This window comes from Pipra filicauda, unplaced genomic scaffold (assembly GCF_003945595.2).
Source record: "Pipra filicauda isolate LSUMZ 115617 unplaced genomic scaffold, ASM394559v2 scaffold167_size3244652_pilon, whole genome shotgun sequence".
Taxonomy (NCBI): domain Eukaryota; kingdom Metazoa; phylum Chordata; class Aves; order Passeriformes; family Pipridae; genus Pipra; species Pipra filicauda.
The window spans coordinates 1,459,074-1,484,654 of NW_024104184.1; the positions used below are offsets into that span (position 1 = coordinate 1,459,074).

The following is a 25,581-nucleotide window of genomic DNA, read 5'->3' on the forward strand; positions in this document are numbered from 1 at the left end:
ATGCGAGGAGCGTGTTTACAGTGTGCACAACTTTATTTTCTAGTTAATGGATACAATTACTTTTTCAAATGCAGCTTTTTAAAAGGGTAAAGAAACTTAAAAATACATCTCCAGATTTAATACGTGACATGCAAAGACAGAACAGTAATACTCAAAATGCATACAAAAATACCGCTTCTTCATCCAACTGGAAAAAGATAAGCACACCTAGTTGTATTATGGATGTTTGAATTAGTACAAAACTGTAGAGAATTTCAGCTTTGTTGCAAAATCCATTATTTTGGTATCCTTCATTTTGATGGTTACATAGAAAATTAAGCACATACTCCCTGACCCACTGAAAGAGGGATTTGAATGCATTTGGCATATTACCCTCTTACCCTTCTATGCCACTGTAGGCTTTGTGTGAAATGCTGTTTTTCAGAAAAAGCTGAATATTTTGTGCCAGTTAAATTAAGAACAGATACAGCCATGCCTGGAAGAACTATGCAGGCCAAAGACAAGTGCATTTCATCATACTTTATCACAATCACAGCTGAAATGTTGTATGTGGAAAGGAACTGGAAGACTGTTGAATATTTAATTGCTTTTTAAATACCTGTACGGTCAGGAAATAGAGAAAGTTCAAAAAATAATGTAAGCCCACATGTCTGTCAAGTAAGAATCTATACTTAAACTTCACAGTGCATATGTTCCCTTGATAAAAAAAAAAAATCACTGCTACCATTTTTTTTACCATCTTTTCCATAGTATGTGTCCTGCATGACAATTAACTGAAAGCTCATTTACCATTCTCAGGTAGAAAATTTTGCTTTTTACATAAAATGTACATGTGTTTTAGAAAGGCAATACAGCTTCTAAGAAACATGTCACTGGCCTTGTCCTTCTGTTACTGGCCTTGTGCACTGGCAACAGCTCCCTGTAGTCAAGTTTAGAGAAGCTGGGGCCATGGTCTAAAAGGAACTTCAGGTCAGTAAGGCGGGTAGAAGTGCCACCTAGCTGGCAAATGGGAGAGGAGGAGGACAGGTAGCATTAAAAGCATGAATTATCAAATCACAGCCTGGGCAAAAGCATTAGTGTAAATAGAAATTATTAGTACCATCTGAAGAGGTGCTGATTGGTCTGATTTGCCTCATTCTTAGATGGTGGAGATGCCCATCTGACATACAGTGGCCTATGTCCATTATGAATACAATCCTGCGTTTTGCTGGCTTGGACATCACCTAAGTTCAAACCTGTATTGCAGGTGAAATGAGAAACTTCACTGACTGTTGTGAAGGCTGAATTTTTTGCCTTAATTAAGAGAATAAAGATGTCAGTCTGGTGCTGTTACCTACTATGTAAGATACTGCCCTACTGACAAAAGTTTATAGGACTTTTTCCCCACTGATTTTAATGGAGTTCTTTCAGGTCCTTAGGACAGAATAATTGATTTAGTGCTTAGTTTTACACCTGAGATTTTCCACTAACATTAACCTGCAGCAGAAATATTTGTGCAGTGTGATGTACGAAAATTTCTCTGATGTAATCAAATAAAGAGACTTAAATATGTGAAGATACTGAAGCTAATTAGCCCACACTGTTAAACTTAAAGACATTTTATAGCAGGGCATTTCTTACACTGTTGTTTTTATCAGTTTCCTCACCAAGAAGGGTTTTCTTCTCTTTAAAAAAATTAACGTAGTGCTAAAAAATTTAAGGTAGCAGTCTGTTTTACATCAAAATACGTTTCTTCTTCATGAAAATTAGGAACATTAATTTCCTGCATATCTACTTTGTATAGTCCAAAAGTAAGAATTAAAGTTTTGCAGGTCAAATCCTTTATCTTTTGTAAATGATTGCACTTGTGCGTTATGGACTTTCAAATGTAAAAGAACAGCAGCAGTTTGATGTAAAATATTAAAAGAAAAAATCTGCTATATAAAAAATATAACTATTCATTAAACAAAAAAATACTCCTATATTCAATTTAAAAAACCCATAAACCTCTATATTAGGTCACATTCTGACTTTCTTGCTTGCACTCAGTAGCAGCTTGTTCTACAGATTCCATTAAGCACATGGGCACCAAGGTTTTCCTTAATTTATGTCAGGATCTGCCTCTTGATGAAGGTTATGTAACCTAGCCAAAATAATCGGCGTGTACTTCATTTTAGGAATGATCATAAGTAGTAGTGCATGATTTGCCACAATGGGATTAATACATAACTAATGAGCCCATATCCAAGCATCTTTTGAAACTTATCCTACTTAAAATTTTTTAGTAGTTCAGTGCTGTTTTCTCTTCATGTGGCTGTTTCACCTATCACCTGTTTCAGTGATCTAACAACCTGCAGCAATTTAAGGAATTGCTTGGAAAAAATGATCGTGACACAGCACATATTCTCATACTAATGTTCTACAATTCCAAGCCTTGGCCAGCTAGAACTCCTGCCCTTTCTCTAGGCATTGTACAAATACTGAACAAAAGGCTTGCCATCCAAAGATTTTGGTCTCTTCAACTCTCCTGGGCAGACCATGAAGGAGTGTTTCATCCTGTACACAATGATAAAAGTGTAGTGCATCTTCTGCTTGACTAGTCCCAAAACTCAGTAAATCTTTTGTAATAATCTTCTGATTTTCTTTTTTATTAAAATGCATCATATTGGAAAGTGCTTGCTGTCCAGAATATTTCCAGGACAATGTTAGCTAAAATTTGGAGAGTTATAGAGATCTGTATCATTCAGAAAAACAATCAGGGTTTTCTTCCAGTGCAAAGATTGGTTTCATTGCAGAAAATGTTTATATAGTACTGGTGCGTAAATATTGCTGTGAGTTCACAGGCAGGACAGTACCAGCAGTCCATCTTCATGAAGCAAGTCTGCGCATAGCCTAGAGAAATGGTTTTTAAAAGGTGGAGAGAAACAGGCTGTGGTTAGTTCCGAGTATACACCACCTGGGAAAATAACACGTTTGTGTATGTGTTAACTAAAAACTCAGTGAAAGTACAGAGAAAGTAACTTCTGAAAAAAAAGCAGATTGTGCAAGAAGGTGTCTGCTGTGTTAAAAGGAGGAATGAAAGGGGGATGTTGAGCATAATTTTGGACTCTGGTGCCTCAAGCCTTACCAAGTCTTCTTTTAGGCACCTAATGTGTGTTTAGATCTATTTATAAGCCTGTGTAAGGCAAAAGTAGCACTAAAGTGGCAGAGATGAGATGCTTATGCAGATATCATCTACTACCATCTCAAGAAAAACTTCACTTCCTCCACTCAGCACTGACATCCAGGTATCCAGAGAGGATATTTATGGAGAAGATAACAGTTAAGGGCCATACTCTCACAGCATGACTCAAAGCTACAGACAGAGGGATAGACACATTCAGTTCTAAAATACGTACCTCTTCCTGAACATCAAGTTCATCACCAGGCCGGCTTGTTTCTGTGAACTCTATGGGTTCTTTAGACTCCTGCATGAGTGCAATCTTGGAAAGAAATTGAGAAACATGATGAGTTACATGTTGTCCATATCACTGAAATTGATTTTTTACTCTGAAGTACCTTAAGATAACTTCCACAACTTACAAGAACTGTTATTTGCTATTCCTTGATGAAGATGTTGATTTAGTTCAGCTGAGAGGAACTTAAAAATTGCACAGCTTTTGGTCTTGTCTCTGCTCACATGTCTAGTTATAGCTTTGTAAAAATAATAAAAACAGGATCTATCTCTAAACTGCTGTGTAGACTGTATACGCTGCATTCACAAAATGTTGATCTCTACTATAAAATAGTAGTATGCAAAAATTATAAAAAATAAAGTCCTGTCCTAGTTATTTATCAGTAATATTAACTGTGATTGCTATTTATTCATAATACTGTAATAGTGATTGCAAGGGTAAGAATTGTGGTGAAAAAAGAGGAGGACATTATAAGACCATTTTGCTAACATGGGCCCACATCTTTACATGCTACAGAGTTTTCTGGTTATGTAAAAAACTACAGAATGCAACCAGGAAATGCACAGAAAAGGGCAGTAGGAATGAACACAAGCTTGGAATAGCTTCTGTACACATCCACACAAGTAGAATCAGATTGTAGCTTTGATCAGAGGTCTATGAAATATGAATAGTATTGGGAAAGGGAATTCATTGCAGCTAACAATCCAGAAGTCCAGCAGGCTTAAACCAAACAAGAAATATTTGTCATATAACACATTAAAAAGGAGAGAACCCATCTCCACAGGACAGTGTCAAGCTAAAATGTGTGAAGAGGTTCCAAAAGGAGCATGATAGACACACTGAAGAAAACTCCATCTGTGACAATTAAATATAATGTTACAAATGCAACCCTCCAGCTGAGGAAGTTCTTAAGCTGCCAGTTGTCAGAAACTAGAAAGTGTGTCTTAGGATGAAATGTTCTCCATATGTCCTGCTTCTCATGTTCTTTTCATAAACAAGCTCCTGGAGTAGACAGACCTTTCCTTTGATCTAGAAAAATATTCATGTACTACAGAAACTGCCCAATTTACTACACTCTCACTTCTTTTTTTGTTCTACAGTTCTATGTCTAGTTTTCATATGTGCCATGCTGTAATGGAAATTGCAGGAATGAGTGCTAGATGACAGAAGGAAGGGAAGTGTACTACAAGATATCCTTACCTTCTCAAATATGGGATCTTTGTTGTCACTGTATGTCATTTGATTCCTTATGTAGAGCACAGCATCATGGACAGTCAAAAAGAACATGTCTTTTCTGACAGTGTCATCAAAGAAGGCACTCCGTTCCAGCTGAGATATAAGGTTGTCTGAATAAAAGAAAGTTGTAATAGGTTTATACAATCTGAAGTAATTTCAAAAATAAATATCAAAATGGTTGCAACAATCAGAAATCAAACATACAGCCAAATGAATCCATCAATCATAGCTTTGGCCTGACTTTTACTTTCCATATTTCCTTTAAACCCCACCATTCTTTGTGTCCCACAAGAGTCCAAAATGTTTATCAGCATGATAATTCACATACTTATTAGCACAAGTGCTCCCACAGACACATCTAGTGATTCCTTCTCATCTTCACTTTATTCTTTGCATGAGTGATAGTAGGAATATTTGGGTATTTACCTTGATATGAAGCAAAGTATACTCTTACATCAATTCTCTCAAACTCTTTGATTATCTAAAAAAAGAAAAAAAATTACAACAAGTACATAAATAAATAAAGTCTGTAAGGAAAAAATACATATATGTGTATGTGTCTATATAAGTAATGTGTAGGCACACACACTTCATTTTTTTCTGAGTGTCTTCATTCTGAATTGTGTGTTCTGTTTCTTCATTGTAAATACGGTACTGCTGTACTTTGCTATACTTAACGATCCAGTTGTTAAGTGCCTGGTTGCTGAAGTGGCCTATCTTTGACTATGTAAGTGGAACTATTCATGTTACACACATAAATGTTGCTGCCAATGAAGGTCCTCATTCTGTTCTTATAATATGAATAATCATCTCTCGAAACAAGAGCATGTGGGGCTGAGCAAGCTTTTTTCCCCCCATGTATGTGTGATACAATACCATCATTCACTGGCACATGAAGGTTTTTTTACACAGATTCTTCCCTCATGCCATGCACCAGATGGACCTGTTCTTGGATGAAGAAGCTACATAGGGAAAGAGTCATATCCAAGCACCCCATATCTCTTTTGTCTCAGGAGCCAGAAATTAATTGAAACTATGCAGAAGGCTAAAGCAAAGCACACACCACTCCTGTATTTCACTGAGTTAAAAGGTGGGAGACTGGAATCTACCCCTGTCTCCCTGGTGTCTGGTAAGTCTCTTAGAATAGTGTTTTCAGAGGTGATTACCAATTCCATTCCTTTCTGTTAATTGATAAACTAGAGTCCTGGTAAAAATCTGATTTATATATAGGCTAAGCAGTCCCAACTGCAAAATTAAGTTAGTGAAAGCAGCAATCTGAACATACAAAATATCCTAAAATACTAAAGTCTGAACAATCTGGTCCTACAGACTTGTAACTTGGTGCCAAAAAATAAGGGAAATACTTGGCCTTAATCTCTGCACCTCATTTCCCTCTCCCTAAACCAGGAATATTATCTCCTTATTATGTAGTGTGATGTTTGAAGATGAGTATAATGAATGTTGATGCAGCCCTTGATACTAGCGACAGAAAATACAAAGAAATTAATCATTCTTCCCTCCTTCATAATTTATTATAGGGATGGTAAAATGAAATTTTTACAACCTCTGTATAGAGTGAGCATCATCCTGTGCCCAGATTAAAGTAGGAGGCATGTGGTAAGAAAATATATAACCAAAATATTTCATAACATATGCATGTAAGGGGACCACATTTTGCAGTTAAAATTTTTGAGTACTTGACTATGCAACCTTCATATTGTTTTTAATGCATTTTTTTGCCACCTAAAATACACACACACCCCAACATTTTACCTTTTGCTGTATAAATTTTGAAGGTATTATTCAACAACAGACTTTTAAAAACTCGGAAATTAACCAGCTAACAGCTCTTGATTTACATAATACTGACTAGTTTCATTTTCGTGAAACATCAGGAAAAAACGCCCTTACCGTTTTTATTGATCTCACAGCTACAATATCCAAGAAGGTTACTGCTCCAAAATCAAGAATGAGACTGTGAATGGGCACCTTGGGGATGTTTACTTTGACTGGCAGTTCTGAATTCCAGTCCACCTGGATCTCTACTTCTTTGGTGGGAACTTGAAGATCTTGGTTGTCTTCAGGATCCTCATCAGTCTCAAAAGCTTCATTATTAATACCAGGTTCACTGATGATACCATTCTAATGTGCAGATAATATACATGGAATATAAAAATTAATCATGGAGAAAGTTTTGGAGTTACAGAAAATACTTCTCTGTGATACCTTCTGTTTCAAGAACGAACAGGACAAATACTTGTGACCAGTACCCCCTGCTCCCAATCCTGGTAATATGGTTAGCATAACTAATGCCATTTTATAAGACAGGAAGCCATTCTCTATGGCTGAGCAGGTCATGTATTTGTTCCCTTTTCCCTTACTCTCAGGCCTTGAAGTCCTGTGAATGAAGCAGACAACTCAAACAGATTTCTTCTTCTCCTCCCTACTGACCTCAAGATTCCTGGGCACCAGACTCATTACTCCCTTCCTTACCAGCCTTGAAGGTCCCAGACACCTGGTTGTTCTTGATGACCCCACCTCAGAACAGAGAAATGTAACAGTGCACAGAGCACTGTCTATGACAAGTCCTAAGTGGGAAATTAGGACCAAAACTGCTGCTGGCGAGTGAGACCTGTGACACCCCCTGCAGTGGTCAGGGACGCCTCCACTGTTTTCTGTTTTCTCTGAGTATTGGTGACTCATCTTCTTAAATGTAATTTTAAAGTCTAGATTATGATTGTTACATTGATGCATCAGACCATCTGACCTGATCTGCAGAGAAACCCTAAGTTATGTTAGGGTCTAGGTGATTAGAGACTGTAAGTTAAGTTGTATTATAAATTCTATGTTACCCTACTTATAAATTGTACTACATTCATTCTGTTTGTAGAAATCCTGTGCCATTCCAATCTTAAATTCTGTGCTATACTAGTCACAAAATTCTGTTAAGAAAAATAAAGCTATAATTGTAACTATAATTTAGTGTCATCACCATTCTGCAAGGATCCCTAAAAGAAGCTGTCTGTCTCCTGTTGCATGATGTACAATAATTTAAAGAAAAACAAGGTAGAGCACATAATTACTTCCTTTCCTTTTATTTCTTTATTGAAAGAGCATCTTCCTGCAAACAGGCCATTATCTGGAAAAATAAGTACCTCAGAGTGATTCCCTCCCTCAATAACTTCATTTCTAGGAGATATTTAAGACCAGTATTTTCAACTTTGAATTAGATTTACTATATATGATTCTGTGGTAAAATTACCAGGTCAAAAGCTGGAATATCACATAAACTGAGCATTTAACGGCATCACAAATTGAAATATATACAGGAAATACTGCATCCTTCACTGAGAACAGAAAACAGATTTCTAAATTCCAGTTCTGGAGATTTACTGTATTGCCCACAGCTGTCCACTTCTGTAAGAGTTTAATTATTGAAATGCACAATCCATACTCAGAGAAACATATGCCACTTTCTCTAAAGAGGATGTAGAAGGCTAAGTCTACCAGCCAACTGATACAGCTCACATGGACACATTCAAGAGCCAGCACTTTCACTGCACAGAGACAATCTGAGGTGGTGAGGGGTAGAGGTAAGATCAGGGTATCTCTTGCTTCCATTCCTGCTAACACTATGCCTGTCACAGCTGCCTGAATCTGTGGGGTCTTTGGCAGTAGGCACACTGCTCTGCCAAGTCTCCTGCAGGTCATAGACTTCCTACTATAGTAATAAGTCACACTTTTCATCTTTATTTTAAAGATTAGTACAGAGAAATTAATAATTAAGGCTAAAGTAATAAGCTGCAACAGTAATCCTTTGAGAAAGAATCAAAAGAAAAAAAAAAGGTTTACCTTAGTAGCTTTTAATTTTCCCTTCTTGATTAGCTTTTGTATTTTCCTCAGTGCTTTGAGTCTCTTATTATATACTTTGACTGCATCAAATCCCACCTACAGAAAAAGAACCAAAATTATTTAACTTAACATAGATATAATTCTGAGGAAATCTCGGGGTTAGTTAAGAGGCTTCCAAACCCATCACATATCACTTACTGTGGATTTGAGGCTGCTTTTCAGTCCATCAATGTTAGCATAAAAAATTGGACTTGCAAACTTGAGAATCTTCACACCTTCTGGTTCTATAACCTGTTGCCAAAGAATATAAGGTTTAGCAGCAACAACTATATTTTGACTAATAAGAAGCAGTTTAACTGTTTCAACAGTTCAACTACATATCTAATTCACAAAAATTGCGTATATTTGCGGATAATTTAGCGGATTCGGTTTTCAGAAGCTTACAGCCCCAGCACTGATATGGACCAGCCATCTGGATCAAGATGAATTTAATGCTTAAACTTGTTATCTTCAAGGACTCCACTTCCAAATTCAAGTCCACAATATGCAAAGCACAACTTTTTCTTACACTGATTTATGGACTGAAGGGAAACAACTCAGCAATGACTTACATTTTTGTAGTCCTTGACCTTCTTGTAGATGTCTGTGCCAGGAATGTTTCCAAAGCCTCCCCATGAAGGACTAACAGAAACAAAAAGAAAAGATATTGAAGATAAACATCATACACGGGCACTCACAGAACTGAAGGGATTGCTGCATACAGACTGTCTTAGACTCTCACAGTTTGCTTTCTAATGCCAAACTAACAGACTCATTGCAAAAGTGTTGGATCTATTTTGTGTTACTGTAGTGAATAGGCCTTTTAAAGACAAGGTACTTTAGTCTCCCCCTACTTCCTGCACCATTTTGATTTAGAGCTGAGTTGATAACTTGTTCAGTTTGTTTCCAGAACCAGAAAAATATTTCAAAAGCAGATTAATGTAGTTTGAATTAAAAAAAGAAAAAACAACCCAAACAATTTTTTTACTCTGAAAAAAATTGATCATTTTTTTCAATTCATATAAACTGAAACAATACATTTACATTCTTTTCAGGTTATGTAAATCTTCTTATCCAACCTTTTTAATTTTTATTTCAGTCAATATTAAAACCAAATTATTTTGCAGTCTCCAGCATAAATTTAACAGTTGAAGTAAATTGATTTGAAGCTTGTAAAGCTTCATCTCCCTTTTATATTTTGATTGCATACATCTGAATTGAATTTGGGAATGTTTTTTTGAGGCTCTTCAAATTCCATTTTTTATAATCTACTACTGTGTAACAACTTCTGCAAGGCTTTACTTTTATGCATTTGCTGACAGTGCAACTATCCTTTGGTAATGCTAGTAACCATATTCTGTGGACTTCAGGCTGAAGGTAAGGAGTTATGTCGTATTTTCAGATAAAAGATCAATGAAAAGTAACAAGATGATCAAATAAGGTACTTCAAATCTACCTTTTCTCACCAGTCTACTCCTATATGTTCTTTAAGCAGCAACAAATCAGCCATAAGCACAAAACTTTTTCTTATTCTCATGCTTTCTCTTGTTCTTCTTTTACAGGCATACGATCTTGCATAAGCACTAAGTGAAAAAGTTATTTGCATCTGCAACATACTGTAGTACTATTACCTGCTAAGAGTTACTATAATGATCAGTTAATTACAGAAGCCATACATCTGTTTATATTTTATCTGGAATGTTCCTATCCCTTTCCAGAACTCAGCTATGTGGCTATATAGAAAACATATGGCTAAGTACCACCAGAGTGGCCAACATGATATGAAATAAATACTGATAAAATAATGCAGCTTCTCTTTTATCAGTTTAATTAAATAATAGCACACAAAGAGTGTTTTTTTCTAAAAAAATAGATGTTTTTAATTTCAACATTTTTGTAAACCCAAGCAGATTTTCTGCCACAAATCATCTTGCTTTTCAGCATATTGTATTCCTTTTTCATAATATAACACTAAGAATTACTTCTGATCTTGTGTTACTTACAACTGAACTCTCAGCACAACTGTCAGCAATCCAAACAAAAGGCCAGCAAGTAATCCCAAATCAAGTCCCAGAACGATGGATGCTATACAAGTAAAAACCCAGATCATCTGGAAAGGAAATAACAAAGTCTCTTAATTATAACATATGACTCCTGGTCACACTAAAGAATCACTAGACCAGACAACATGAGTAGCAGAATTTAATTTTGGAGATGATTGCAGCACACTGGCAATTAGCTGACTTCATACGGAAGTCTTCCTCTTCCTTCAAGATGCTTCTATCCATCACTATCTCATTAGGCATGATTAGCTTTTTAGGAAATAAGGGGTTTCTTCAACATAACAACATTTTTCAAGGATCCAGTTACTTTGGTGAAATTAAAGGTGATGCAGCTAACCATTGCATTTACTTCTTTCTAATGGTGGCAATATTTGTTAATCTTTCTTTAGAAATTGGGAAGAATTTATTTTACTGGGATGTAAAATACTGTAAGATGCCCCACCTGCAGACATATAGGGAGGGGAGGGGATTACTCAGTGATATCTAAGAATCAGAATTGTTGCAAAGAGAGGTGTTTCATATTAACAGGTTGATGGCACTCTCTAAAGCCTCCACTGAATATTCAGGCAGAACAGTTGAAGTGCACTCCTGAGTTCCTTCCTACGTCACTGCCCAGGCAGAACACGCAGTAGACTCAGTCTTTCAAAAAGCTGAGTGCTTACACTTCTCACTGAAGTCAGTGGGATCTTTTGCCTATAAACCAGTAAATGATTGACTAAAATACCTCAGATCTGTCCAGGGCAGGTACTGCCCAATGACACTAACTGTAAGATCTAACCACAGTAAGGACTGCATGGAGAAAATGTCTTCTATGCAATCTTTTCCTACCCTAACAGCCACAGTGAAGGTCTATTCCATGGAAAACACAGTGGGAGATGTGAGCAAGTACCCTGAGATATGGTTATAGTGGTTCATAAGAGAAGTCTGTTCATACATCCCTTAGCATGCCAAATGAATCCACATTCTAGCTTGGATTAGTCTTGCTACAAGAAGAAAACATATTTTCTGAGATTATGCAGGCAAATAGGATGCTAATGTGGTAACAATATATGTACATGAATTAAGGAAGGGTCAGCTTTTTTGACTCACTTAAACTGTGATAAAAAAATAAAATCAGAATGGTAAAGGTGGCAACTGGTCATCTTTGTTCTGCTTTTCAAGCCATATCAACACAAGATCGCTGTGTCATCACGGCACATGAATACCCTGATTGGCACCCTTACTTGGGGTATAGAGAATAAAGAAGATAGCAGAATACTATGTCAAACTCTAAAATGGGGAATTTTTAACTGACTTCACGGCACTTGCATTTCAAGGATGCACATAAAAGTTTTCTGATGTTAACTCTACAAAATCCTGTTTATGTGGTAGTTAGAGGAAACTTGACGGCATTAAAAAGCTAAAAAAAACCCCCAAAACCCCCACAAAACCAAACCAAGCAAACCAGAACCAGAAAAAAACCTCCTGGAGAAAAGAAAAAATTAGGCCACTTACAGCATCCACTTTATTCTGTCTCCACAGACGCGGAACATCAAATACTTGCATGAACATCCCTTTCAAGTTAGCTATGACTACAGCTGCCAACACAGACTGTGAAGAAAAATGGTGAAAAAGCAGTATTCAGAATCAAAGGTGCATATTAAGATAGTGCTCAACATTACACACTATAAACCACAGCCTTGTCTGTAATCAGTCACCATAGTTTATAGAGGGATATTAATCTTGTCCATCATAGTTGAGCATTTGCATCTGATGTGGCTGTGCTGCAGAGGGAGAGTACAGTACCTTTTGTAAGGGCTCCAGCAATTTCCCCAGGGCAACAATAGAAATCAAAACAATCCCAGCTGAGATTATACCAGCAACCTGCAAAGAATAGAGTGTTTACAGGAAATGAACTTATTAAGACTCTACTGTATCTTTCTAGGATTACAAAGACAAAGGTACAAGTAGTTGCACATTCATTTATTTAGGAACAAGGAGACCCTCCAAAATGTTATTGTGTTTAGGCATAGGTGGGCAATCATTATACACACTTCAGCTAACACAGAAGGAATTCAATCAAGCAGGTAGTCTAAACAACTACATGCAAGGTAGTAGCTCTCGGAGAGGTTACATTACACAGATAGATGAATGGAGCAATCTGCACGTCAGCTGGAAAAGGGCTTGCTGGATAACCTGTAGTTCTCCAATGTTAAAAAATGCAAAACTGTAGTATCGTTAAACAAAATAGCTTACTCAACATGAGAAGGATGGCACATGGGCTGATGGTGAATGGCAAATGGCAGTGCTGCTCAGGCCAGCACATGGGAGCTTCAATATAGCATAGCCAGCTGAGAGAGATTTCCTCCCTCATTCTGAATTCCTACTGTGACAAACTCAGTCCTTTAATTGGGAATGAAATTCTGGGGAAACTAGAGTTGAAGGATTTCTGAACTCTAAGGTAACTCATGTAAAACTTGATGGCCCTCTTCTGGCAGAGCTACAAAAATGATTCACTACCAGAGCACGAGCTGCGAGCTAAGATACCTGTGCCTTTCCATGTGCCAGCAGCACAGTCATTTTTAGGACTATTTTCACCCCTCTGTGAAATCTGTGCACTATCCAAAATTAAATTTACCTGTGCACAGTACTAGTAAGAAGAGGTCATTACCTGAGTCTTTCCACCGGTACTTTCTTGGACTGCGGTCCGTGAAAGAGCAGTAGTTGCAACAAAACAAGAAAAGGCACCTGAAAAAATGTTGCTGATCCCAAAGGCAATAAATTCCTGAAAGATAATTGGATGATGCTGTAAATACAGATGTCTGAAGATAGTTCTGCAATGGAGAATGACAATAGCTTCTGCAATAGTTGATAAAGTAATAATATTGAGAAGAGTATGAACTAGTAATAGCTGTTAAATGTTAACACAAATTCCTTTTGTGCCAGTGCAGCTACCTCTGTTTGAAAATCAATACAAAGAAGTTGGTATACTCCCCCTGACGTGGACATATTTATCTGAGTATAAAGGTGTTTAAAGCTTATTTCCATCAATTTTCCTAACATTTCTAAGAATTACACTTGTCTAATTGCATCAAGAAATTGTAGTAGTATAAATTTAACTCCTAGGTATCATCAGCTAAACAAATTATTTTGATCAGTACCAACAGACTGAGTTTAGACAAGCCTTTAACTAATACAAAGCATTGTATTATTAGTAGAATTAATAAGGAACTTTGCAATAAAACACAATTTCACTGAAAACTTCTAGTTTGTTGAGCCAGACGTTTTTCACTCTAAACATCTCAATGAACTCACACTGAGTCCCAAGCAGAATTCTCATATATTTGCCCCAGAGTCACAGATGCTGGTGCCTGTTGATGCCCATTTTTGTGCGCAAATGCCAAGGACCATGGGAGCTTTATGTCCTGGGATCTGGGCCATTCCTCTGCTGGGAAATAAGGAATTTGGGACCTGCCTGCAACCAACCCCATATAATTGACAGAAACATTGTTTTCACCAAGATGACACAGGCACAGGAGCTTTTTCCTCACTGCAAACTTCTAAAAATATAATTTAAGATTTGAATCCCTTCTTTTCTCCAAAATTAAATTTCCTGCAAGTTTTTCATTAAGCTTCATCTAAAAGAGTAGGATTTTGAAGTCATGTTCTTTAACAGAACAGACCTATATGATTCATGCCTATTCCTGTGTAACAGTTGGGATCTGTGAGAAAATGTTGGAAGTATAGTTCCTAGTGTTCTTAGGTCTTATTAATCTATGAATCTGTGAAGACAATATAAACACTGGCAGATAATAATATTGACTCATCCTTCAAAATTATTTTACTACCTGCTTTTATGATGTTATTTTAATTTCTCCCGATCAAGTAAACTATTTGCCCATCATTCAGGGCTGCATTTAACCTTTGTTATATGTAAAATTCATAGTATTGAAAGGAAGGCAATTTGCTTTTATAGACTAATTCTTCTACTACAATATTTAACAGTATTGTTAAAGCACACCAGTGCTGGCCGAACATATTCAACAACAGAACAGCATAAACAGCACTTCCAGGATCATATATTATTGTTTCAGATTTATTTTTGGCAACTTTAAGACAAAGTGTTACCAGATATGAACTTTGTGGATTGTAAACTGATGACCAGAAGCATTGTTTTCTTATGTACTGCAAAACAGTGTTTCCAAAATCGAACTTTATGTAATCCATTAGTACTAAAATAAAGGACTCATTAGACAAAGTACTCAGCTTATCTATTTATGCAGTGAGTGCATCTTCTAATATGCTCAAAGGATAAAATTAAAAATTACCATAGATGCAGGACAAGGAAGCTTTCTGACATTTTTCTTCCACACCCATGGGCAAGCCACAAAACCCCCAGTGAAAACACTGAATAAGTGCAGGAATCCTGTAAGAGCTGGTGACTGCACAGCTCATGTCACATTCTAGCTATGTGTCCTTAGAAACCAATGCTTAAAGCAGTTCAGCCATTTATTGTAGACAGTTACTCAAGGACGTTCACATGCTTGTAGGCGTTAAGTTTTGTGAAGCTGCAGGACTGATCTATTAGGTTACAACTGCATTTATAGTGATGTAACTGGTGTTATGCTGAGAAGTACAATAATTTATTAACTGAAAAGTTCAACTGATACAAACCCTGCATGTAGACTAAGCCTAAATAAGGCTGTCCAGAGCAACTTCTTAGCTTGACATTGCCTTTCCCTGCCCCAGCAACACATCTCAAAATACGCCTTAAAAGAGGAAATGAAAAGTAGGTTGCTAAAGCTGGCCATGCCAACTTGACACCAGCAGAAAATTCCTCTGTACAGTGCTTACCCTTTCAGAGCTACTGAAGTCACTAAAGCAACACAGAAGGAAGGAATTAGAATGAAAAGCCCATACTGAAGATAGAGCACATCTGGCTCATCTCTGTGTGGCCATTCCAGTTAATTTTTTTTTCAATAGTTGAAAGAATTTCTCCTGTCAGACTTCAGCACTCGTCTGGAAAACATGTGTGAATGGTGTTTCTTTCATTTGGATACATGAGTCAACATGAAACAGAACTTACATTCACTATGTTTATAAATGTTTTTTGTCATACATACCTGGTTTCCATCAATAGCATAGTCATACTTGGTTGCATATACTTTTCCCACAGATACGGCAATAGCATAAGCAACAATAGCAATGGAAAAGGAGGCTGCTATCATCTGGGAAAACAGGCTGACTTTTGGAGGTTCGGGAGGCAAAAATCTAGCATTTAGAAAATATATTAGTGTTACCAATTTTGATTAAATTCTGTTCTTACTAGAATTGTCAAGGAGTTTGAGGTGGAGGCATACAGGTTGCTTATAATATGAAGTGTAATGTTTCAAGTTAATAAAAAGGTGGAAACAGGCCATTGACATACAGAACATGCTTATCTAGCTCACCATAGCCCAAATCCTGGTGCTATTAGTCAGCAACAAAGCTCCCATTGTTCTCAGCATGACTGAGATTTGGCCTTATGATAGCAAAGTGAAAAACTACATTTTCTGAAGCACTGAATAAAGAATGTATTGAATAGTATGATGAATTACATAAATATGTTAATGACACTTCATACTATTGTTAACATATTTCTTCAGAAGATCTCAAAAACATTTTATCCCCTGCTGTGTTTCCACAAACTTTAATTAAGCAAGCCCTGAATACCAGATGGAATGTGAAGGTTACTACTGTGAAGTGCTCTGAATCTTTCAAGTAGAAGTCTCTACCAGTATAATACTCAGCATCCTTGCTCCTATGACTGTGGAAGTGACAAGATTGATTGGGATAACAGTAGTGGCATGAATATGAACCACAGTGGGATAAGTTAGGTCTACAGAAACTAAATCTATGCAGAATTTCTTTATTACAATTCCTTATTTTTTTGACATTTTCTATAGTCACATAGTCACTTCATGAGCATGAAGCAATTAATTATCAGATGAACTTAATGAATCAGATAGACATTCCTAAGCTCGTTTTACGGAAGAAGGAAAGCTATGCACTATATTTAGGTGGCATAATTGACAGAGGCAGAAGTAAAACTCAGGAAATCTCCAGATCTCAGTTCTAAACTCAGGTTACAGCTCTCAATGTTTCTTTCATGTCTCTTCTCTTAGCACTGTCATTTTTAGCCAATTAAAATAATACCTATTTCCCAGAAAACAAAGACACTCACCCTCTTGGAATGCTCTTAACAATGCCTGCATTGTATTTTTTTTCCAAGTCGGCAGCATATGAAATGCCAGTGGCTACTATTGTCTGCAATAAAATAAAACAAGAGTTTTAAAACTTAAAAAGGTTTCTTGTCTTCCTGTAGCTAGACCCATCTATTTTATCTGTTTTCAGATAATGCCCCTTTGCTTACCACAATAACTTCTATGGGTATAGGTATTGGTATCTTGTGTTTGAACCGATCATTTAGTTCTTTAACTACCATGCAGACAAAAATGGTGAGGAGTCCAGCAATAAGATCTGCAATGTTTGTGGTACCAATTTTTTCAAATGTTTCAATAAGAGTCTGAAAAATAAAAATTACAATGTAAAACATGCCCGTGTCCACTTGAAGAATGTGAAAATACTCATGAGATGATCCAGATCCATGAGGTTTTGGAGAAGGCCAAGTAACTTCTTTGGTCAGGCTTGGAGAAGCCTGAGGGTAATGCATTGTCAAGGTGCTACAAAATCAGTAAATTAATTTAATGGGGAATTTAACAGAAAAAGCATAACTGCAAGAATTGTCCACATAGGGGGCTTCTGCTTCCTGATTTTTAGGCAATTAATACTAAGTAAGAAGAGTTAACTCCCTACCTGTAGTTTACCTCTACCTGTATTGGAGCAAGGAGGGGAAGATCTACAGTTTCTTCACTTTGATTAATAGCACGGAGATCCTCATTTTTCTAGTCAAAAGAGAGCTACCAGATCCATGGGCAAAACTCTGGTTCACTATATGCCACAGTACATGTGGTTTGAGGATTTCATGTTTCCTATTTCCATTGCTGACATACAGAGAATGAGTATGAACACACAGGCCCTACCAGGCTGTGAAGAATCCTACACTTCAAAAAATGTCACTAAACCTCACTTTACAGTACATTAACCAGTCCCAGACTGGAGCATTCTCACAACTGGGCTGCAATAAGCAGCTGCCTTCTCTATCCTTGCTATGCCCTCGTTTGGTCCTATTGTCTCTTGCAAGTAAGTGTACAGAGAAAACAAGAAGGGATGATTACAGAAAAACCACAAATACTCCTCTGTCCTCCTCCTAAGCATCAGGGTAGTTCTCATGTGCCTGCTGTCTTCAAGAAAATGTAATTATTCCATGCATAGTGAAGCAGCTGTAACAGAATGATCTAATAGAAAAGGGGTTAGAAACAGACTTCTTGCATCCAGGTTAGCTACCTCAGTACTGAGCTGTTGGTTTAAAAACAAGGGGAGGTTTGCAGCAGCAGCACCCTTCTGAAAAGGCTCTGGTTTTGAAATAAAACATCTAAGTGTTTAATAAGCTATGTTTTATAAGCTAAAGAAGCTGCCTTCCTGAAACACTGGATCAGATGCCCTCCTTTGGTTGACTGAAGCCACTTCTTGCCCCTTGTACTGTTTACCACATAAACAGATCCCATTCTTACTGACCACCTCTTGCACTACCCCACTTCACAGAGAAACAGTAACTTCGTAACTTTGGGCCGTGGATTCTGCTAATGTTGGATGTTTAGTGCTGCAGTTTGTTAAACACTACTTTTGAAGCAAGTCCAAAATTTGCTGAAGCCGACACAGCCAGTCACTGGTTGAGCAGACCAGAAATCACAATTTCTCTGCTCTACATGCACCTGCAAACACACTGACTTGGCTCACTTATAAGAACACAGAAGCTTTGAACTTTAACCTAAAAAGTCAGCATTCCACTCAGGTTTGCAGGAGCTGGAAGAACCGTGTAATTCCTTTTAAAAAATACGTTCTACTAAAGGTACCGCCCATTCAATAAACATAAACAAGAGATGGAAAACCTGTTGGATTAACAAATCCATCACCCCACCAGGTCTGCTCTAGGGTGTATTATTTGTTGCACCTAATTTTCCTTTTTCTGAGGGAACAAGTTTTCATTAATTCTGAAAAGGCCCATAATATAATACTTTTTTCCCCCCAAATAATCCACTTGATTTTTTTTCTAAATTTTACCTTGCTGCTTGTATTTATATTCATCCTATTATTGCTGATCTAGGTGTCTGATGTATTTTTATTGGTCTGGTTGCCAGAACTGGCATGTAAAATCTCTAAATACACTTTTTTCCCCTAGAACAGCTTCTTTTAGAACCTGCTATTCTAATATGAAGCACTATGGAAGATCTAAAATACTGTGAACCTGATTAGTTTAATGCTGAAGTCAGTGACAAATTCAATAATTTTCCCGGGAAAGGATACTATTCTGTAATGTAACACCTCTAGGAATTCAGTATTTCTGTAATGCAGCCAAGACATTTCTCCCTTTGATCATTTTCTGTAAGATCAACAAATGGGGCTGCGATAGCAACATTTAGCCTCACATTTGCTAACCAGTAGGTACCTGGCCCAAGAGTGGGAGTCCACATCCTTCTTTAGGTATTCACAAGCATGGCTACACAGTGGAATGGAGAACAGTGCCCTCCACCAGAATGACCTGCTTGGGACTGGCCAGCTTTGGAAGATGACCTGACAGTGTTAAGAAATGATGAAATATCCTCCACAATAAGCCAGAAAGCAAGGGGTGGGACAAAAAGTAGTCTCCAGAAGTGAAGAACTGTTTTGCTGGATAATTACATTTAAACTTTATGTGAAAAACTGCTCTGCCCGAAAAAGGTGGCAATAAGACTCTGTCTGGGGAACCCTGAAAGCAGCTACTTAGAGCCCCACAGCTATAAATGAACAGCTGCAGATCTTCCTAAGAGTGAGAACTAAATGAATGCCCTGTACTTACCATATATATATATGAAGCATTCCTGTGTGAAATGGAAGCAGAAGATAAGCAATAATATAAAAAATCTGTCGTAAACCCAAAACAGATTAGAAGGGCATACTTACATATATTATGGAAAGGACACCATTATAATTTTTAGTTGAAATGTTCAGGACTATTTTCAATTGTGACACAAGCACTTGAAAAGCAGCTGCAGTTGTGAATCCCCCAACCAGTGGATCTGCAAGGTACCTCACAATGAAACCAATCTGGAGGACTCCAAATATTACCTGGAAAAATCATGAAGAATAACAGCTTGTTGAACAACAAAAAAGTACATTTTTATTTGGGGATTTCTTATGCTTTGTCTTTTCTCTTTGTTGATACAGAGTCTTAGGACTATATTCCCCCATTTCAGCCTAGTGTAGCTTATTGTCATCCATCCAAGGAACTAAAAGAGACCTGAAGAAAGGTGTGAAAGGAAGCTCTGGGAAATGCACCATTAGCACTTAGTTCTTCTGGTCTGCAATCACAGGGCTATTCTGGTCTCTGTGCTCCCAGTCAGGCTGTCACAGACTATGCCCAGGATAAGAATAATAATCCCCCAAAAGCTCTTCAGAGTTTGAGATAACTTTACTCCATTTTTGTGTTTTACTACATGAAAATGTCTGACTGGCCTGGTAGGTATTTTCCTGCCATAGGTTTTCCCATTAAAATTAAAGCACTGTCAACCTGGTGTCTTCAAGTCAACTATTTTACCTGTAAAATTCCAACCAGGAATGTGAGAGTACTAGCAATCAGCACTCTCTGTGCATCTCTGGATTCAGTGTCTATCAGTGTCCCAGTAGCATTAGTCCCTGTAGAATTAATGCTTTCTATGAGAAAATGCTCATCAGGGGCCATGCTCAATACAACAGATCCCACCATCAAACTGACTACAGGGAATGGACCTGTAATGACAAACAAAACACACTGAAGTTTAATATACATTGAAAAGAAGCTTTTATCAGACTAGGCAAGAAACTCTAAATCAGAAAAACCATGTAATATTTTAATTGGGCTACATTAGTAGTATTAGGGGGCCCAGAGCTGCAGCACTGCATACATGACACAAAGATACAATTCTTTTCTTAAATAAGTTGCATTGCTCATACAAGTACAGGTGCAGTTTCATGCTTTGCTTGAGCCAATTTAGGGCTGTACCAAGGCCAAAAGGGGCAACATGTTCAACACGTTCCAACCATCTCCCTTGTATCAGCACCACAAAGAGACAAAGCAGATCATCAATCCAGGTGAAAGCAACATTTATTTGAGTTTTGGGTTTTGTTTGTTTGCTTGGGTTTTTGATTTTTTTTCAGGGTTTTTTGTTTGGTTGGTTTGTTCGGTTGGTTTTGTCATGGTTAGTTTTCAGCTGATCCAGAGTGCCACATAGCTACATGGTCAGGGATCCCAACATGATGGTGGTGGCAGGACCACATCTTTTGGCAGCCGTGTGCTATTACATTGGCTAAAGATGACTGAAACTATTCATTGGGCAAGATATAGAGGGAGTGATCATTGTGTCAGCAACACACAATCTAAAAGTAATCATATTTGTTGCAGTTATTTACTAAAATTTTGCAGGAAAGGGAAACGTCTCAAAACGTCTTAAAGAAAGATAAGTTAATTTTACAGATACCTTAGAGAACACTTTATGAACAAGAGTATTGGGAATAGCATAAAAAAAGGAGTGCTTGATAATCTAGAAAGTAGGAATGCCACCATAAATAGAGGTAACAACTTAGATCTGGATAGCAAATGTGAGCTGATAGGGTGGAAAGAGGCTAACAAAGTTGAGAAAACATACAGAGGCATTTAATGCAGCAGAGAAAAAAACTGATGAAAAAGCGTAATACCATGCCAAAGCTCTGGGGGGTGGAAACAATCTATTCTTAGTAGAAACAAACGATGAAAGATTAGATTTTGTTGGAATGAAGAGAAAGGAACTTCAGCAATCAAGCTGTAACAAGAATTTTAAATGTGAGAACTGACAGGAAACAAATTTCATATTTAAAAGTATTCAGAAAGAATCAACAAGGTTTACCCATAGCCTTGATGTGAGGACCTAGAGCGAGGCTGGAGTGCACACACAGGTTCTGGGTCTCTGCGACAGGCAAGAAGAAGATACTGTCCACAGTAATCAAAAAGGATGCAGCAAGTAAGGCATGTAGAGAAGACTAAAGGAGCTCTGTTTTAGCCATCTTGAGCTTTAGCTGATAGACAATATGTCTGTCATTCATACTACCTACTGAGGCCTCAGTCTTGTCATTTCTTGCATAGAGTGTAGCCAAAGACAAGATTTAAACTTCAGCACAAATTCAAGCAAAAAGCAGGGGCACAACTGAAGTTAGCTATTATGCACAATTGCCTGTATAGAGAGGAAATAAGCCTTAATTTCCTTAGATCCACCAATATTAATGTTCAGCATAGCCAATTTGGTTCAGAAAGTAGTTATATTGTATGAAATATGAATGTCCACAGCAAGGATTAACATTTTGTAATAGATAATTCACTGTAACTTGAACACACGCAGTTACCAACTGAGATGTGCCTTGATGTTCCCAGGAAAAAGTATGTCAGGATGGGAAAAAAAGCAGAATAGAGACCATATCCAACAGGGACTGCAACCAGCAAAGCATATGCCAAACCTGAAATGATAGATCATCAAAATATCAGATTTAAAATCTCTCAGCAAACTCCTGTCTTTTCTAGAATAGACTTTCAGAAAGATTTACTGCTTTTGTCCAGACGCAATTTAGAATGTCTTTTGTCTGTAAATCAGTTACAGGCACATAGGTGAGTATCAATGACTGTAAATGACCGTATATCCCACACTGGTAGTTGGATGAGTAAATATTGAAAGTTGTTCCTATATTCACACAGGTAGTACAATATACAGGCTCAGATGGGAAGTTTAAGCAGGGAACATTGTTGCAAGAGTGAAAGGTCTGCCTCTTGAGAGATAAGGGGGGGATATATGAAGTGCTCTAGTTATAGACAGAAATTTCAAGCACAGGCTCTGAATTATTGCACTACAAATATGCTTCACTGTGTTCAGCCCTTGCAAAAATTAGGCTACTTCTTTTTCCAGTATCAGCTTATAAACTGAACTACCAAAAGTAAGTCACACAAATTTGAGAGTTTTGGTTCTTCTTCCTTTGTGCAAGCTGTCAAATCCAGCAAATAATAATAAAAAAAGTTGCCTTCAGTATCATATCCCACTAGTTAGCTCCCACTGCAGAGTATAGTATTCTCCTTCAAAGATGCTGCAAAAACCTGTAATAGTTCAAACAACTGAAGTCCTGGTCATACTACTGTGACTGGTGGGAGGGCTGCAAGCAACACACATAGCTGTTGGGAGTTAAGGACTTCAGGGACATCAAGATCCCAGAAGCCTCTTTTTTGGCAAATATTTTGGCTGATTTTCCCTATAATGCATGTTTTAAAATGTCAGAACTATTATGTTTTTCAAAATTATAGCTAGGTTTAGATTTGCACTAATTTGAGTTTTTTTCCTTTTTTCTTTTTTGTTTGTTTGTTTGTTTGTTTATTTAATACATAGGTGGGATACCAAACAGTATATTTCAGAAATTGGTTTTACAAATGGATTCTATTTGGCAGAAAATCAAGCCACTGAAAAAAATAAATGAGGAGATTACAATCAGAGCATAATAACTGTTGTAAGTCATATGAAAAGTCCATCTAGTCCAGTTCATTTTAAAAAGGCAGGGGAATCCTGTAAGTGTGCCACTACCTTCAGCAAAGATCTTCCAGCTCTGATACTCTCTTTGGGAATTTCTTCGGGAAAGAATCACTTGTTTTATTCCTCAGGTCACCCTCTGTCTGAAGCAGAAGTTTGTAATGCTTTTTTTCTGCCAGACTGTGCTTTCCTAGCATGCTCCAAGGGAACAGACAAGAGGGAGTACTTGTGGCTAATTGGGAATGCGTAAACTGCTTTGTTCCTCATGTAAATCTTTGCCCCCTTCTGCAAACACTGAATTTTCATTGAGGTGAAGCATGGGGTTGACATAGCTAGCTTTGCCTGCCTCAGTCCTCAAAAATTGTGAAAATAGTGTAAGAACTCTATTGCGATGAAAGAAATTAATGTAGTGGATGTGTCAGAGTTATAGCTAGTCTTGTTTTTGACGGATGCTGCCTCAGACTAGATGGTTCAGCCCTTTGAGTCTTCCTTAAGTAGCTTCTTTAATTAATTTCTGCTTATTTCTGCCACTTCCTTATATGTTCATCTACTGAATGCTTTACTAATAAATGCAATAAGGCAGTAAGGAAAAAATATTGCAAGCCATGTACCATGAAAATCCATCAAGTTAAAATTTTTTTTAAATGCGAATACGCCACCACATCCTTAAGGGTTGTCTTCTGTAGATATCTGAACAACCTTACGAGGTGAATTTTAAAGAGGAGTAGGTATCAAAGTTGCATTATTTTAGGGCAATAACCAGATTTTTGTAGGTGGCTGCAGGGGAACTATAAACTTAGATAACCAAGAAAGAGAAATAAGACCACACAACCTATCTGATTCATCGCAGTGTAATTAAAATTTTAAACATCAGAATGGATACTCTTTGAGTAAAACGCTTGGAAGAAAAGTTAAATACATCTTGATAGCATCTGAAAGGAAATTTAAATCTTCTAGCCACGCAGAGGAAAAGGAATAAGTTAATTATTTATTGCAAAATAATACCTAATATCTAGTATTAAATAACAAGCCCCAGATTTGTAATTCCATCTGCATAACGTCCCTGTGCTGAGCCAGCTCCCTCATAGGAAGGTCCTGGAGAGCGGGGCGCCGGCGTGCCTGGCTTTACCTTGAAGGGTGGCGACGAGGCCGGTGCTGACTCCCGAGATGATGTCGCTGATCAGCCACTCTTTCGCCCGGTAGTTGGGCAGCCACTCCAGGATGGGCAGAAAGGACTTGGCAATTTGAAAGGCCCTTTTCCTAGAACATCTGCGAGAATAACAAGTAATGAACACACCCCACGGGGCTGCAATTGGAGAGCCCCAAGAACCCCGAGACTCCCAAGCTGACAGAGAGCTGAGCTGAGCTGATGCGCATCAGTCATCTCTTGACAGAGACTGACACTTTCGTGTCTTCCAGACAGGGACGGGGCACGTACTGGTGCCAAAAGTGCGGTCCCTGAAGGAAGCACCCTGCCGGCAGCTTCGATATGCTGAGGAGCAGGGACGGGTCTACCGACGAGTCTGGTGTTGTTCGGGCCACTCCATCCCTCTGCGGGTGGAGTTCGTGGGCGCCGGGACCGCGCGTCCCCCGGCACCCCCAGGTCCCCTCCCGCCGCCCCGCGCCCGGACCCACCTGCAGGCCGCCTGCGCCCGCTCGCGGAGCGTGGGCGGCAGCGGCGGCCGCCGCTCGTTCTCCTCCTGGAAGCCCGGCTCGCTGTAGATGGGCCGCGCCACCACGTAGTGGCTGAGCTCTGCCGGCTGCTCGGCCGCCCGCCCGCCCGCGGCCATGGCCCCGCCTGAGCCGCCGGGCGGCGAGAGGCGCCCGCGCCGGCCCCCCCTGCTGGCCCCGCCGCCCTCAGCCCCGCAGCGCTGTCCGCGTCCTGAACCGCGGCTCCGACGGCTCCGACGGCTCTGCCCGCGCCCGCTCCCCGGCCTGGGGCAGGGCGAGCCGGTCCCGCCGCAGCCGCACTTATACGACCGGCCACGGCCCGGCGCTTTATTTACGGGCAAACAGAGAGACCCGGCTCCGGGCCGGCCCGGGCGGCGCCTCCGTCCGCCCTCCCCCTGCGGCCCCAGTGCCCCTTCGCCAGCCCCGGTCGGGCGGACTCTCCTCCCCCCCTCCCCCGGCACGTCCCGTCCCCTCGGGCGGGGGCTGCACTTCAAAGGCGGCGGCCCGCGGGCAGGACGCGGGCGGTGTCGGGGGTCACTGGGAGCGGGGCTGGTTGCACGCACACGGACCCCGCCGACAGGTGATCGACTC

The 25,581-nt window shown here is 38.9% G+C and overlaps 1 protein-coding gene across 2 annotated transcripts; it reads right to left on the reverse strand.

The window, feature by feature from the left end:
- SLC26A4 (solute carrier family 26 member 4) lies at positions 1–25,327 on the reverse strand. Of its 2 annotated transcripts, XM_027731932.2 has the most exons (20): positions 24,955–25,327; positions 24,449–24,588; positions 22,157–22,267; positions 20,340–20,530; positions 19,706–19,870; positions 17,016–17,168; positions 16,827–16,909; positions 15,727–15,874; positions 13,275–13,388; positions 12,410–12,487; positions 12,119–12,214; positions 10,565–10,671; positions 9,134–9,203; positions 8,721–8,813; positions 8,523–8,618; positions 6,582–6,812; positions 5,097–5,151; positions 4,635–4,780; positions 3,378–3,461; positions 1–2,871 (listed from the first exon to the last, which is right to left on the reverse strand). In XM_027731932.2, the coding sequence occupies exons 1-20, from the start codon at positions 25,107–25,109 to the stop codon at positions 2,848–2,850; spliced, it is 2,340 nt and encodes a 779-aa protein (XP_027587733.1). In that variant the 5' UTR covers positions 25,110–25,327; the 3' UTR covers positions 1–2,847. The 2 variants fall into 2 exon arrangements, with proteins under 2 accessions (XP_027587733.1, XP_039235384.1); XM_039379450.1 differs by lacking the exons at positions 22,157–22,267; positions 24,449–24,588; positions 24,955–25,327 and adding an exon at positions 21,664–22,140.
- Positions 25,328–25,581: the final 254 nt, after the last annotated feature.

Bases quoted from the DNA above. Each gene is read 5' to 3' on its own strand.
- SLC26A4 (XM_027731932.2), bottom strand. From the start codon at position 25,109: ATGGCCGCGGGCGGGCGGGCGGCCGAGCAGCCGGCAGAGCTCAGCCAC. The intron at 9,204-10,564 runs GTAAGTAACACA...TGTTTCTGTTAG, and splicing joins GTTGTGCTGAGAGTTCAGTT to TCCTTCATGGGGAGGCTTTG. The intron at 5,152-6,581 runs GTAAGGGCGTTT...TTCTTTTTTTAG, and splicing joins CTGTGAGATCAATAAAAACG to ATAATCAAAGAGTTTGAGAG.